This window comes from Eurytemora carolleeae, unplaced genomic scaffold (genome assembly GCF_000591075.1).
Source record: "Eurytemora carolleeae unplaced genomic scaffold, Eaff_2.0 scaffold332, whole genome shotgun sequence".
In the NCBI taxonomy this organism is placed as follows: Eukaryota; Metazoa; Arthropoda; class Copepoda; order Calanoida; family Temoridae; genus Eurytemora; species Eurytemora carolleeae.
The window spans coordinates 24406-40040 of NW_019396318.1; the positions used below are offsets into that span (position 1 = coordinate 24406).

The 15635-nt window shown below is 32.0% G+C and overlaps 1 protein-coding gene across 1 annotated transcript; it reads left to right on the plus strand.

Annotated features, from left to right (window-relative positions):
• The first annotated feature begins 624 nt into the window (after nucleotides 1-624).
• Nucleotides 625-14172, plus strand: LOC111700848 (transient receptor potential cation channel subfamily V member 6). The gene is made up of 19 exons (XM_023471903.1): nucleotides 625-723; nucleotides 977-1030; nucleotides 2832-2936; nucleotides 3958-4049; nucleotides 4231-4342; nucleotides 5646-5915; nucleotides 6512-6696; nucleotides 6842-6923; nucleotides 7239-7363; nucleotides 7599-7666; nucleotides 8632-8710; nucleotides 9940-10036; nucleotides 10323-10433; nucleotides 10715-10820; nucleotides 11106-11200; nucleotides 11861-11937; nucleotides 12925-13050; nucleotides 13430-13530; nucleotides 14009-14172. Exons 1-19 carry the CDS (start codon nucleotides 670-672, stop codon nucleotides 14053-14055), a joined length of 1986 nt encoding a protein of 661 aa, XP_023327671.1. The 5' UTR covers nucleotides 625-669; the 3' UTR covers nucleotides 14056-14172.
• The last annotated feature ends 1463 nt before the right edge of the window (nucleotides 14173-15635 follow it).

The following is a 15635-nucleotide window of genomic DNA, read 5'->3' on the forward strand; positions in this document are numbered from 1 at the left end:
CAAATTCCCCCCCCCCCCCCCAGCGTATCCTGGTTTTCAAGTACCCCAGTATTTAAAATCAAACATTATTTAGCAAGGAATGATACTCTAGAAATATTTTGGTTTGTCTGTTTGTATCCAGTAAACGTATAACGCTGATAAACCGATTAGACCAAGTTTTTATAGGCAACTTAAATATCCCCAGAGAAGAGTTATGACTGGAATGAATGTTGCCTTAGAAAAATCCGCGAAATTATGTAAAATTATGGCTTCAAGAGAAACTTTAAAAACTAACATTCTTACTGGAAAAAGATGCGCGAAGCATCCTAAAGCCTATAAATCAAAGTTTGAAAAAACGTACCCTAGTTTCTATGAGGAATGTTATGGAACTGAGACTGAACAGAACTAAGTTTGTAAATATTCCTTCAAGAAACTGCAATCAATGTTTTTGTATTCAAAGTATTAAGTTTCTGGGACCAAAATTAATGAAATCGCCTGCCGCCACGCCGATTCAGGATTTGAACCGGCGGTAGGTAGTTCAACGACCAGCCAATTCATTAAATTCGGTCATGGTTGGCTTTTTATTTGGTTTTGACTGTTTTTAAAAGAAAAAGAAAGAAAAAAAGCTGAACTATTTTTAGAAAATGTTACGGTAACTTCTTCACTTGTGATGATCAGAAAAAGTTCCGAATGGATACTACAGAGCAGGAGGAGGTCTTACTTCCACTCAAAACTAATTATCAGGAACAAAATTTAATATAAAGCGAAAATAAAATTGAACCCAGTAAACCACTTCTCTTGTGTACCCAGGTCAGTCAGGTCAGTCAGGTCAGTCATGTCAGTCAGGTCAGTCAGGTCAGTTAGGTCAGTCAGGTCAGTCAGGTCAGTCAGGTCAGTCAGGCCAGTCAGGTCAGTCCCGGTTCAAGATGAATAAAAGTGGTTCAGTTTTGGCAACGCGATTCAACTATTTCCCGCGATTCATTAAATCCGTTCTTAGGGATACGTTGCTTGGGGGGAGTATCCTCATAACTTTGCAGCTGTTCTTGGTCAGGTAATATCAGGGATGAAATATCATGGTATTTATGAAACTTTGCAGCTGTTCTTGATCAGGTAATATCAGAAATAAAATATCATGGTATTTATGAAACTTTGCAGCTGTTCTTGGTCAGGTAATATCAGGGATGAAATATCATGGTATTTAGGAAACTTTGCAGCTGTTCTTTGTCAGGTAATATCAGGCATGAAATATCATGGTATTTAAGAAACTTTGCAGATGTTCTTGGTCAGGTAATATCAGGGATGAAATATCATGGTATTTAAGAAACTTTGCAGATGTTCTTGGTCAGGTAATATCAGGGATAAAATATCATGTAATTACTAAACTGCAGCTGTGCTTGGTCAGGAACCAAATATGATAAATAGCGAGAAATGGTTGATCTACAGTTTAGCCCAGAACTTCGGAGACATCGAAATATTTCCTTTAACATTTTTTTAATGTGTTATTTTTTTCGGCATGAGGATCATCTATTTTTCTTTTTTAAAATAAAGCAATAGCCACGAAATATATAGGAGCAGTTTTAAGAAGCTTCATATAATTAATCAATAACAAAACTAATTATCTGCGGTAATCCATTATCAGTAAGTTTAGAAAACGACATTTTATAATTTACCTTCGATGTAAATAAAGCTGAACGACCTATTTTTTATGCCGGGTTAAATAGAAGAAAAGTGGTTTAAATTTTAGTCTATGTAGTTCAACTACTTCTCATGCTTCATTAAATCTGTTCCTCGGTAGGACCAGGTCAAAAAGTTGTATTTTTTGCCCTTAATACTTGGAAAGTTTAGAAATATTTCGGAAATATAAACTCAAACTTCTAGATATTCGATAGCCTGACAAAAATCTAACTTTCAAAGTTTTGGATCAAGTTAGATTGTGTATCTTGTCTTTCTTTTGAGAAAGAAAAGTTTTGATAAACTTGATAAATCTAATGGGTTGGTTTCCTGACTATTTTAGACCTGTTGTTGTACAGGGTGAGTAAAAAAAGAGATTATTAATGTTTTGGACAAAATTGTCTAAATTTTTGTTTACTTTGGATTTTAGGCATAAAAAATAAAATGTGATAAAAAATTCTAAAAAAATATAACGGAAAAAAATTCGCGAAATTTTTTAAAGAAATTTTTTTAAGTCTAAAATTTAGGAAAATGTGCTTTATCGTTTCCAAAATTTTATCAAAATTCATCAAAAATTGAATGCTAAATTAATCGTATATATTTGTTATAATTTACTTTACAGATTTCCACTTTGTTTTTTTTTTTATTTATAAAAATTTTTAATTTATAAAAAAAGAATTTATAATCTGCATTAAAAATATTAAATAAAAATTTGTCTTCTTCATGATTTCATTTGCTAAGTATGAATTATATATGTAGTGTAAGTAGAAATATTGTCTATTTCTAAGACGTTTAATACTTTATTCTAGAGGTCCTGGTTAAAAGTTCAGTGAGTCTTAACTTTGTAGCCAATTTCCTTCCCTTGATTTAAATTTTTCACACTTACTTTTATTACACATTTTTTTTGGGATATGCATTTTAAATATTAAGGTTGAGTAGGTCTCTTCCGATATTTTGGACAGATTATGAATGAAAGATCAAAATAAAAATTTTAAAAAACTTTTCTTTGATTACTTGTAAACTTGTTGTTCGAAAAAAGCTTGATAACAAATTAACAACTTAAATAAAAAAGTCGTCTTCATTGTATTGATATAATCGCCTAACCTACACTGTATTTAGGTCTCTATGTGCACAATCATCTTACATCTCTTCTCTTTGACATATATATAGTATTTGTGTAGGAGGAATGTTACCGATTGATCCTGGCTAAAGGTGGAAACCACGATTTCCAAGATATAAACGGGAACACTGTCGCGCATATACTGGTTGTATTCGATAATATGAAGGTTAGCACTCAGAATACATGATCTGGAACTCTTTAACAGAATGTTCTAGTTGTTTAATTTTGTATTTTGTTTTTGAGTATGTACAAAATGGTATAAAATAACCTCTGCACGAAACAATATTGAATTGATTGAAAGGAAGGAAAAGTATCAAGAAATACTGCAAATAAATTCATGGTTCACAATGCACGGTGTGTTCCATTTTAAAAATTGTAACATTTTTGGACACTGACACACCTTTAGATTACTAATTTATATATATACTTAGCTTGTCTGGGTGTCTGTTTGTTTGCTTGTTTGTTTGTATCCAATAAACGTCAAAACGGCTGAACCGACCGGGCCCAAATTTTGTAAGAACATCACGTGATCTCAGGGAAAGTTTATGAATGATCAAAATTTCAAAAATAAGCCTACAACAAAATTTTTTTATATTAAATTTTAAAATCCACGAAATTTTGTTATAATTTTTTTTGTTATGATCTTGCAATGTATACGAAGAGAAAATGTTCACAATTGAAATAGAAGATTGGCGCCCTTAAAGCCTAGTTAGTTAAATTTTACGAATTTGGTAATTGGATTTCAGTTTAGTTTAGATGTTTGATGAATGTCAGTTTAGATCTTTGATGAATGTCAGTTTAGATGTTTGGTGGATGTTAGTTTAGATGTTTGATTGATGTCAGTTTAGATGTTTGATGAATGTCAGTTTAGATGTTTGATGAATGTCAGTTTAGATGTTTGGTGAATGTCAGTTTAGATGTTTGATGAATTTCAGTTTAGATGTTTGATGAATGTCAGTTTAGATGTTTGATGGATGTTAGTTTAGATGATTGATTGATATCAGTTTAGATGTTTGATGGATGTCAGTTTAGATGTTTGATGAATGTCAGTTTATATGTTTGATGAATGTCAGTTTAGATGTTTGATGAATGTCAGTTTAGATGTTTGATGAATGTCAGTTTAGATGTTTGATGGATGTTAGTTTAGATGATGGATGAGTTTAGATGATTGATGGATGTCAGTTTAGATGTTTGATATGGCAGTAGAGTGCGGAGCGGCGATCAATATAGAAAACAAGATGGGGCTAACTCCTTTAACCATGGCGGCTTATTTAGCAAGGTGAGGGGGAATATAGAAAACTCCTTTAACCATGGTTGCTTATATAGCTAGTAGATAACAAGATGGGGTTAACTCCTTTGACCATGGCGGCTTATCTAGGATATCTCATTAATCCTTGATTTAAAACCTTGTGAATCGGAAGTATATAAAGTCCCTTTAAATTAAAAATCACACTTTTCAGAATGGATATGTTCTTCCATATTGCAAGTATTGAACGGGAAGTATACTGGCAGATTGGAAATGTGACTTGCTCGGCTTATCCTCTTAAATACCTTGACACTATACACTCGGAGGTATGCTTTACTTTTTAAAAAAAATAATGTAGCAAAATTACGATAATTTAATCGAAAAATCTCATTTTCGTACAAAAAAAATTATTTCTGCGAATGTTGACATAGTATTTTTTTTGTTTTTATCATGCTTAAATTTTATAATTGCATGTGAATTGGGTTTTTTGTGTAATTTTTTTTGAAAAATTTACTAGATTTGTCTAAATCATTTTGCATTTATTTTTGTAAAAAGGCTGCAAACTAAATTGCCTCTAGTTGTTTTCGCATGGAAATCTATGTGTGCATAATTCTGCAGTTATCTGTGTAGTTTATAAATCCAACTCCAAGGTGTATATTTGCATGCTAGAACACAATAAATTGACACAATTATTCATAATTATGATCCAAAAACAGCAATTACAGAAGTTTCCATTTTTATTAGATTTTGTTAGTAGAAATCTGCAACTTTTGTTAAAACCCACGCTTAATATTTAATAGTGTACGAGCTGAATTATTATTTTCTTTAAACATTCTGCAAGCTGGATCATTTTCTTCTAAGATTTTACAATCGTCAATAAAATGACAAAAAATATTTTAAAGGGACTGTGGACTATTTCAAGTGACCCTTGTAAAGCGGCTTGTTTGATTCTTAAGGATCTAGACGTTTCACGATACAAAATCGACGATATATCTTTTATTTAAAGGATACCGTTGTGGATCGAACATGTCACTTTTTTATTGAAGGGTCACTTGACATTGCGCCTACAATCTCTTTAAGATAAACTACATTAAAGGGGATGTTCGCAAAAAATGAAAGGGGGTATGGCCTACGGACCTACGGACCTACGGCGATAAATAATCGCTTCTGATCGCTACTAATCTTACTTCTATCTGTTGCGTCTATATGGAGAAAATTGTTAAAAACGTCTCATACCGAAAAACGAAGCGTTTATACAAATTGAGGAAGTTGGAACATACGACTTGGATCGTTAAAAAATCTAAATATTATCAAACAAATAATTTAGATATTAAATCCTATAGTCATCGATTATTTTTCGCAGCATTTGTATAAAGTTGATATTTCATAATATTTTTATTTTGTGTTTAAAATTAATATTTCGCTTACAACTTGTTTTCACGACTGTCGCATTCCCAGAAAATATGGAAAAGTCGTCTTCATTATCAAAATCCTCCAAACAGGAATGAATGTTTTCAAAAGCCACTCTCAGGTCATAGAAAGTAAAAAATATTATGAAATATTAACTATATACTATATATATAAGATAATATTCATTAACTGTAAAATCTGTAAAACTGTCTTGTTTAGACTGGTGAGCTGCAGGTCAACTCTGCTCTCAACCTGATCGTATTCGGACCAAATCTCGACCTTATCGAGTACGTCATCGTCGACCTCCTCAACGTCAAGTATAAAAGCTTTATCAGGAAGGTGTTTATGCGCCAGTTCATCGTATTTCTCTGTTTCCTGCTGTTGTCCGTGTTTGTGTTCGTGACCCGGCCCGGTCCTCCACCTTCCACCCGGCCTTGTGATTTCAACGCTACAGCTCTCATGTATTCAAACTCAACAGATTTGAACTCGGTAGGATTTAATATTTTGGGATAAGTGATTTTAATTAAGACACTGATAAAGTAAAATGCATTTGAACAAAGTTGGAAACTTTTAAATGCATTGAACTCGTTTTCTCATCGTTGGGTAGATTAATTAATTAAGCTCTTATTGGAGAACTTGAACGTTTGACTAAGGAGAGGCAAATCAACCTTTACTGATATCTCATTGGTCGAATTTCGAAGCTCTGACCAATTACAAAAAATGTAAAAATCATTTAGTTCATTTCGAAGTTTTCTTGCCTGCAACTGTTGAACAGAATATCAGCTTTTAAACATGTTAATAAAACTTTTGATATTGCAGGTTCGAAACCTTTAAAGAATAAAGAGGTTTTTCAACTTATAGTTAAGATATTCCTTAATAAAAATTAGTTTAAAAATTAAATTAAAAATTAAATTTAAAAAAGTGACAATTTACCAAATTCATATCTTAAACCTGTCGCTAAAAGTGATTAGATACACTGAAAAGGATCAATTCAAAAAGTTTTCATATGTTTACAATTGATTTTAAAGTTATCTTTGGGTTCCGTAATATTAAACTTGTAACGTATTTCTCCTTTTCTTTTAAAGACGCTTCTGGGTCGGGTTGGTTTGGATGTGGAAGGTTCTGGAATGGATTTGGTTGGCTCCGGACTGGATTATGTTTTGGAAAATTTAACAGATTTTCTCTCTCTTCTTGAAACCAACAGCAATGCAACAGCGGGACTTCTCCTCAACAGCAACAGCAGTAGCACAAACTCAACATCATTGAAAAAGTAACTGTTTACACTTTTTCTCGGAAAACTATTATTTCTAAAATTTAAAAAATATTCCTTTTACAGTATTTTCAAAAGTATTCCCGTCCCTATCATGCATCGCGGCGGTCAATAAAAAAGTTTTAAAAAATATCTTCTATTGCAGGGTGTCTGGAAAAAAGTGTAAAATTCCGGAAGATGAAAAAGATTACTGTTATCTGCAATCTTATGAAACTACTTTCGAACAGGTTAAAATCAATGATATAATTTTGATTATCAAATTCAAAATGTCACAGGGTTGCAATGCCAATATGAGATCTATAACGGTCAAAATACGATCACAGCATTAAAATAGCATAAATAGCATTAAAATAAAAAAAAACTGGTTTAGAAAGGATCCAAACTAAGTAAAATTAGGGTTATTTGTGCATTTTTAATGGTAAACAAATTTTAAATGGTACCTAACTAGTTTAGGGCCGGTTTGATGTAAGAAGATTCTGATGGCCTGGTCTCTTGTTTATATCTGGTTTATCTGGTATATCTGGTAAATATAGTATATCTAGGTTAGGGTTGGATGTGAGATGGTTCTGGTGGTCTGGTCTCTAGGCTATCTGCTCAGTGCTCTCCATGAGCTCTCATTCCTCGGATGGAAGATGTTTAAAGAGAACCTTGGCATGTGTCCATCAAGGTTTGTCAGATAAATTTAGAAGGTCCCTTTGGCACCAAAAAAAGGCATGTACAATTCACAAGAGTGCCGTCTTATAAAAGGATCAAACATTTCTTCTGTTTAGATGCTTGTTTCTAACTGCCTGTATTCTATTTAGATGCTTGTTTCTAACTGCCTGTATTCTATTTAGATGCTTGCTTCTAACTGCCTGTATTCTATTTAGATGCTTGTTTCTAACTGCCTGTATTCTATTTAGATGCTTGTTTCTAACTGCCTGTTTTCTCTGTCTGATTTGTGTTCCTGCTAGAATATTTTGCTACTCAGGTATTGTAAATGTATACATATTAAACAGTGCTTAATAACTCTTTTAGTTAATGAAAAAGTAAAAACAAATATGATTTGAAATATTATTGGGTTGGTTTGACCAACAAATAAGATGACTCGACTCTTCTTTATAAACTAAACATATATATGCTTTACGCTTGAGAAATAAATTTTTCTGTTCTCTTGCTAACTTCATTAATCAGTTTTAGCCAGTCATAATCAAGCATATCTCGTGTCTACCAAATTAAATACAGTTTTTCTTGGAAAAGGTACATGGGGGAGAATTGCATTTTATCTTGGAAAAGTTTAATTTTAAATTGGCCACTGTTCATTGGACTACAAGTATTATTTTTTTTTTTTAAATCATTTTTACACTAAGATCAAATTTAATAAATAGTAGGAAATATTTGAAGCAGGAATTGATTGTTGAACCACAAGTCTTGTGATATCTAGATATGAGAGATGCGGATCCACTGTCTGTACCAGTATACCTAGCACTATACTCCTTCTAATTTTTTTTTATTAATTTTGACCTTAGAATGATTATTAAGGGTTAATAGAGGAAAGATCTGTATATATATATATATATATATATTCAGAGTTAGAGGAGAGATTATCAATCTGTATATACATATTTAGGGTTAGAGGAATCTATCCTTATAAATATATTCAGGGTTAGAGGATAAATATATATATATTCAGAGTTAGAGGAGAGATTATCAATCTGTATATACATATTTAGGGTTAGAGGAATCTATCCTTATAAATATATTCAGGGTTATATATATGTATATATATTTATATATAAATATATTCAAGGTTAGAGGACAGATTATCCATCTCTATCTGTATATATGTATTCAGGGTCAGAGGATAGATTATCTTTCTGTTTAAAAATATCTATCTGTATCATGTATATTCAGGGTTAGAGAATAGATTATCTATCTGTATATACATGTATTCAGGGTTAGAGGATAGATTATCTATCTGCATAATGGGATTTACTGGATTCTACATGCTCTTCTTCTGTAGAGGATTTAAACTATAAACTAAACTAAACTGAACTAAACTAAACTTTGTTTGATCAAGCCTGCATGAGCTATCAACAATTTTTCTTTGAAAATCGATTATTTTTTAGTGTTTAGTGTTGTCTCTATAATGTGACAGGATTTCTGTTACAGAAACATTGGATACAATTGTTTGAATTTAACACTTTTCAATTTAGTAAAATTACGTAATCCTCCACATTATTGATCAATAAAAGTGTACTGTTGTAAAAAGTGTACCGTTGTGAATCGGGTGTGCCTTTTTTAATGTAATGACACTTGAAATAATATTGACAGTGCATTTAAACTTAATTTTTCGGTTAAATTTAAAATTCAAGTACGGTTCTAAACAGGATTCATGCACGGTCCTAAACAGAATTTAAGTACGGTCCTAAACAGAATTTAAGTACGGTCCTAAACAGAATTTAAGTACGGTCCTAAATAGGATTTAAGTACGGTCCTAAACAGAATTTAAGTACGGTCCTAATCAGAATTCAAGGACGGTCCTAAACAGGATTTAAGTACGGTCCTAAACAGGATTTAAGTAAGGTCCTAAACAGAATTTAAGTACGGTCCTAAACAGGATTTAAGTACGGTCCTAAACAGAATTTAAGTAAGGTCCTAAACAGGATTTAAGTACGGTCCTAAACAGAATTTAGGTACGGTCCTAAACAGAATTTAAGTACGGTCCTAAACAGAATTTAAATACGGTCCTAATCAGAATTCAAGTATGGTCCTAAACAGGATTTAAGTACGGTCCTAAACAAAATTTAAGTAAGGTCCTAAACAGAATTAAAATACGGGCCTAAACAGAATTAAAATACGGTCCTAAACAGAATTTAAGTACGGTCCTAAACAGGATTCAAGTACGGTCCTAAACAGGATTTAAGTACGGTCCTAAACAGGATTTAAGTACGGTCCTAAACAGGATTCAAGTACGGTCCTAAACAGGATTTAAGTACGGTCCTAAACAGAATTTTAGTACGGTCCTAAACAGAATTTAAGTACGGTCTTTAAAAAAAAATTCAATTAAACTTCTTTCCCCAATGTTTTCAGTTTTGATTTGTTATGAAAACCATCAAATAACATATTGGCATAGAAAAATTCAAGTTTTTGATTTGGAAGATTTCCATTTATTACCAGATTAAATCTAATAAAAAATATAAAAAATAATGATAGGTGATAAATATTTGAATAATGATAATAATACTTCATAATTTAATGCTAGGTTGGTCCTATGGTTATTATGATCTATAGAATGCTGGCTCAAGACTTGGCAAAGTTTGGAATAGTTTTCTTTATATTTCTGATGGCATTTTCTCAGGTCAGTATATTATATCACCTCCCCCCCCCCCTCAACTATGAATACTTTTAAAATCAACAGGAGTTTTAAACGTACTAAACGATAGCCTCAAACTCTAATTTTATAATTCCTAATGCTGCGTAACTTTATGGTCAAGTTTAAAAGATGTAAGAATCAGAAAATAATGTACAAAGAAAGTAATCTAGTTTCTTTGTTTACATACTTCTTTCTTTTGTTTCTTTTGATATTTTCCAAACATCTGTATTTGTGTACATATCTGATTAACTGTACACTTTACACTGTACAGGCGCTGTACATGGTGTTCCAAAGTTTTCACTTTACAACTGAAAACGATGAATTGGCGGCAAAAATATTAGAAAATCAAGGAAACTGCCCTAGTGGGGAGGAGGACTGTCTAGTAAGTAGAAGAATAATATTAATGATAATTATGATAATAATAATAATAATAATGATAAAGATAATGATACTGATCTTGTTGAGCACGATGTCAATGTTAGTTATAATTATTATAATTATAATGATGATAATGATAACAATAATATTGATAATAGTAATGATTATAGATATGATAATAATGATAATGCTTATAGGAAAACCCTATGCCTACCTCTATTTAGAGTATAACAATAGAAATAATGATAATGATGTTATTAATGATAATAATCATATAAACACTAGGAGAACCCTATGCCTACTCCTATTGAAAGTATAATAATGGCATTTATGATGTCTAATGGAGATCTCGACGGTGTATGGCAATCTCTACCCTTCACCTCACATGCATGTAACAGAAACATAACTTTTTGTAAATTAAAATTTGAAATGGTAATTATTACCTATTAGATACATTTTCTGAATGCCTTCGATTCAAAAAGTTTGGGTAAAATAAGTTAGATTTAATAGTGCAAATAAACTAATTAAGTCTTTGGACGTTAGATTTGAGACTAATAAATTTGACTAGATGCTTAAACTTTAGAATCTTGGCATCAGGATTGTGAGTGACTTTTTTGTTCTTAAATAATTTTTAAAATTTCCTTCAAATTGATAAAAATTTGCTAATTTTGTTTAGTAATTGGAAAGATCCACTGGGCACTGTTTGTTATGATTGTATATCTTCTTCTTCTTAATCTTCTAATTGCTATGATGGGAGATACTTATGCAAAGGTGAAAAGACTTTTTTAGTGTGCAAAGCTAAAGCAGTTTTGTTCTTTGATAATGGTTCTATTAAGATAACGAATGCATGAGGCAATGGACCAAGACTGTCCTGTTATATGTGATAAAACTACTTTCTAGTCTTAACCATTAGATCAGAAATTTTTGTAGATATTTAAAAGGAATTGAGTCTTTGCCACAAACTCTGCTTTTCTAAACCCTATATCTTTGGATTCCAATGTCGTAAACCTTAGATATTTCAAACTTTGAATTTTGTTAGATCAAACAATGTAAGTTTGAAATATCAAAGATTTGCGACATTGGGTTCCAAAGATATAGGGATTATAAATTCAGAGTTTGTGGCAAAGACTCAATTCCTTTAGGCTGTGGCTACCAATGCGGTTTTTGGAACATCTGTTTTCTGTATATATTACTCTTTTGATCAAAGAACAGACAGTTTGCACTGCAGAGATAAACAATGAATTGATTACATATTTGGCGAAAACTTCACTGTCATATTAAAATTTTAGACCTCTCCTTAGATTGCCAAAATGCAAAATCGGTAATTGACTAAGACCGTTTTTGACGATGACCATGGGTTTGTTGAGATTGTCGAAATTAAGAACAAATGAATGAGACAATGGGCAAAGGCAGTTCTGATATCTGACAAAGACTGTTCTGATCACAGAGCGAGGAATAGCTCCGAAGGAAAGGCTTCGACAGCAGGATGCTTACTGCGATATCAACAGGTAAGAAAAAGGAAATACCTAAATTATTTTGATTTTAACTAATTTTTCATTCTTAATTATTTTATATGGGAACCTTTTTTTCTGGGGAAAAACGGGGATGAAATTTAATGACGACCTGCAAATGTTTAGGTATGACAATTTAAAGGTTGAATTTGATCCTTGACCTTGAATTTTATTAAATTAGTAAAATAAACGATTTAATCAAAAAGAAGGAAGTTGACAAAAAAATAACTTCTATAAGTCGTCTCTGACTGCAGTGTTGCAGTAATCTTTGATATCGTTCTCTACATAATGTCCTTTCTAAGTAAGTTTTATTCAAAGGTCTTATCTATGTCTATTTAGCCAATTATTAAGAAGAAAAGTTCTTAACAAAAAATTGATTTTTTTTGTTTTAAGATTATATTTGAATCAGTATTTTTCTACATACATGGCTCATCAATTTCGTCTCTGTGATTAAAACATTCCAACTCTGTGTTTGTGAAATTTATAACTGTTTAAATGACGGCTACGTATTCATCCTTCATTCATCCTTCATTCATCCTTCATTCATCCTTCATTCATCCTTCATTCATCCTTCATTCATCCTTCATTCATCCGGTACCGTTTTGTATCAAACTAATTAAAATAATCTTACAAACAACATTTTCTAGTTCCGATATCTTAGCAACCTGACCTTGAAAACATTTCTTTAGTCCAAAGGAATTGAGCTTTTGCCACTAACATAGATTTTCCAATCTATATCTTTTCAACCCAATGTTGGTGACCTTTGATATTTAACGCTATGAATTCTGTTAGATCAAATAATCTAATTGTTTGAAATATCAAAGGTTTAAACCATCCGGATGCAGAGATATAGTAATAAGATGCTAAGTTTTATTTTAGCAGAATTCATATATAATAATATCAAATATCTTTGAAAGCTTAGGAATAATAAAAAAGGGGTTTAAGGCGAATAATCAGCTCTTTACTATTTTCTCTAATTTACAGTTTTGGAGAGAAGGCTCTTGTAATGAAACAGTTTCTGTCTGATGAGAAGGTTGAAGAGATAAATGAGATTATAGAGATGAAGATTACTCACAGGAAGAATATTGATAGAAGACGAGCTAAGTTTGGGTAAGTACAGAGATCCCCAGTAAACTGTGGAATGGGAAGACGAATATAAAGCAAAGTGTATTGATGATTAAAGCAAACAAATTATATTAGCAGCTTGAAAATCAACGGATTAAGCAAGTAAAATGAGTTGTGTGCAGTACAAATAACAATAATTTGTATCTCACATTCATTGGACCATATTTAAAATCAGACCTTGAGTCCAACAGCCGTCTTTCTATTCCTTAGTTTGATGGGTCCAACTAACCACTATAGATAAAGTAATGTATCTAGGAAATACGAATAAAGCAAGTTCAAAATTTTCAACATCATATTCTTAAACCAAAGTTCGATTTAACAATTATGCAAATTGAAATTTATAAAATCTACTTTTTTATTCCAGATATGAATCTGTTTCTAAGATGGGGCTAAATATGGTCGGAGCTTCTGTAATAGTTCCGGATTCATCGGATGGTACTGAACCTGAAAATCCATACGAAGACGGTAATTCTTTATCATCGCAAAAATAGTTTTGAAAATGTTTTATCAAAAGACTACGTACTTTAAGGTATAAAACAAGTTTGAAATAATGTTGACCATATCTGGTCTCCACGTTTTCACTTTTTCCAAGTTAGCTAAAGGGACTTTAACCTTCCGTTTAAAGACGGACATCCCAGATTCACAATGGTACTCTTTAAACCTTGGACTATTCAGGGATGACAGACTTTTCCTTATTTTTATGTACAGATATGTTGACCATTTTGCTGGCAAATGCCCTGTCTTTTATGTACGTTTTTTACACAACATTTAAAAGATTTGTACACTGAGTTTTGAAGTTAAAGGAATGTTCGACTACGACATCATGTTGCATGAAGATTAAAAAGTTATAGTTTGAGGCGATTAATAAGTTATTTTGCCCCTTATAAAATGATGTCATCTTATTATTTATAAAATAAAGAATTTATAAAAGTGTCTGTTTCAGAGCCAACAATCAACAAATCAGCGCTAATGGGAGATTTCGAGCAATAAATCAACTCTGTTGGGAGATATCGAGCAATAGATCAAATCTGTTGGGAGATATCGAGCAATAGATAAAATCTGTTGGGAGATATCGAGCAATAAATTAACTCTGTTGGGAGATATCGAGCAATAGATAAAATCTGTTGGGAGATATCGAGCAATAGATCAAATCTGTTGGGAGATATCGAGCAATAGATCAAATCTGTTGGGAGATATCAAGCAATAAGTCAACTCTATTGGGAGATATCGAGCAATAAATCAACTCTGTTGGGAAATATCGAGCAATAAATTAACTCTGTTGGGAGATATCAAGCAATAAATCAACTCTGTTGGGAGATATCGAGCAATAAATTAACTCTGTTGGCGAGATATCCAGCAATAAATAAACTCTGTTGGGAGATATCAAGCAATAAGTCAACTCTATTGGGAGATATCGAGCAATAAATCAACTCTGTTGGGAAATATCGAGCAATAAATTAACTCTGTTGGGAGATATCAAGCAATAAATCAACTCTGTTGGGAGATATCGAGCAATAAATTAACTCTGTTGGAAGATATCGTGCAATAGATCAAATCTGTTGGGAGATATCGAGCAATAGATCAAATCTGTTGGGAGATATCGAGCAATAGATCAAATCTGTTGGGAGATATCGAGCAATAAATCAATTCTGTTGGGAGATATCTAGCAATAAATCAACTCTGTTGGGAGATATCGAGCAATAAATCAACTCTCTTGGGAGATTTCGAGCAATAAATCAACTTTGTTGGGAGATATCGAGCAATAAATCAATTCTGTTGGGAGATATCGAGCAATAAATCAACTCTGTTGGGAGATATCGAGCAATAAATCAATTCTGTTGGGAGATATCGAGCATTAAATCAACTCTCTTGGGAGATATCGAGCAATAAATCAATTCTGTTGGGAGATATCGAGCAATAAATCAACTCTGTTGCGAGAAATCTAGCAATAAATCAACTCTCTTGGGAGATATCGAGCAATAAATCAATTCTGTTGGGAGATATCGAGCAATAAATCAATTCTGTTGGGAGATATCGAGCAATAAATCAACTCTCTTGCGAGATATCTAGCAATGGAAATATACTCTGTTGGGGGGATTTTGAGTAAATAAAAGATATTAATCAGTATATGAAGAAAATAAGTTAACTATGTTGCAAGATTTCGAGTCAAATTATTTAACTTTTTCTGAAAACTTTAAATATAGAAATTAGTTCTCCAGAATTAAAGTCAGAACTTATGTGTTGTGAATTTCGGAATTTAAAGGTTAACTAGATCTCCATCTATGCGGAATAACTTTAATTGAAAGATTAAGCATTATTCCTTAAATTTTAAAGTACCCACCCTGAATATCGAGATCAAGTGATCAAGATTAAGGATACTCCACACAAAGATTAAAAGATGAATTAGAAAATACTTTTCGATTTACTTTACAAAGATATTTCATACAGGGTGTCCCAATAAACATGAGAATTCAGTGACGAATTCGATTTCGACTTTTTAAATAATTCTTTGATTTAGTATAGTGATACCTAGTAAGTAAACTATAATCCGTAAGATTTTCGGCTGCTAT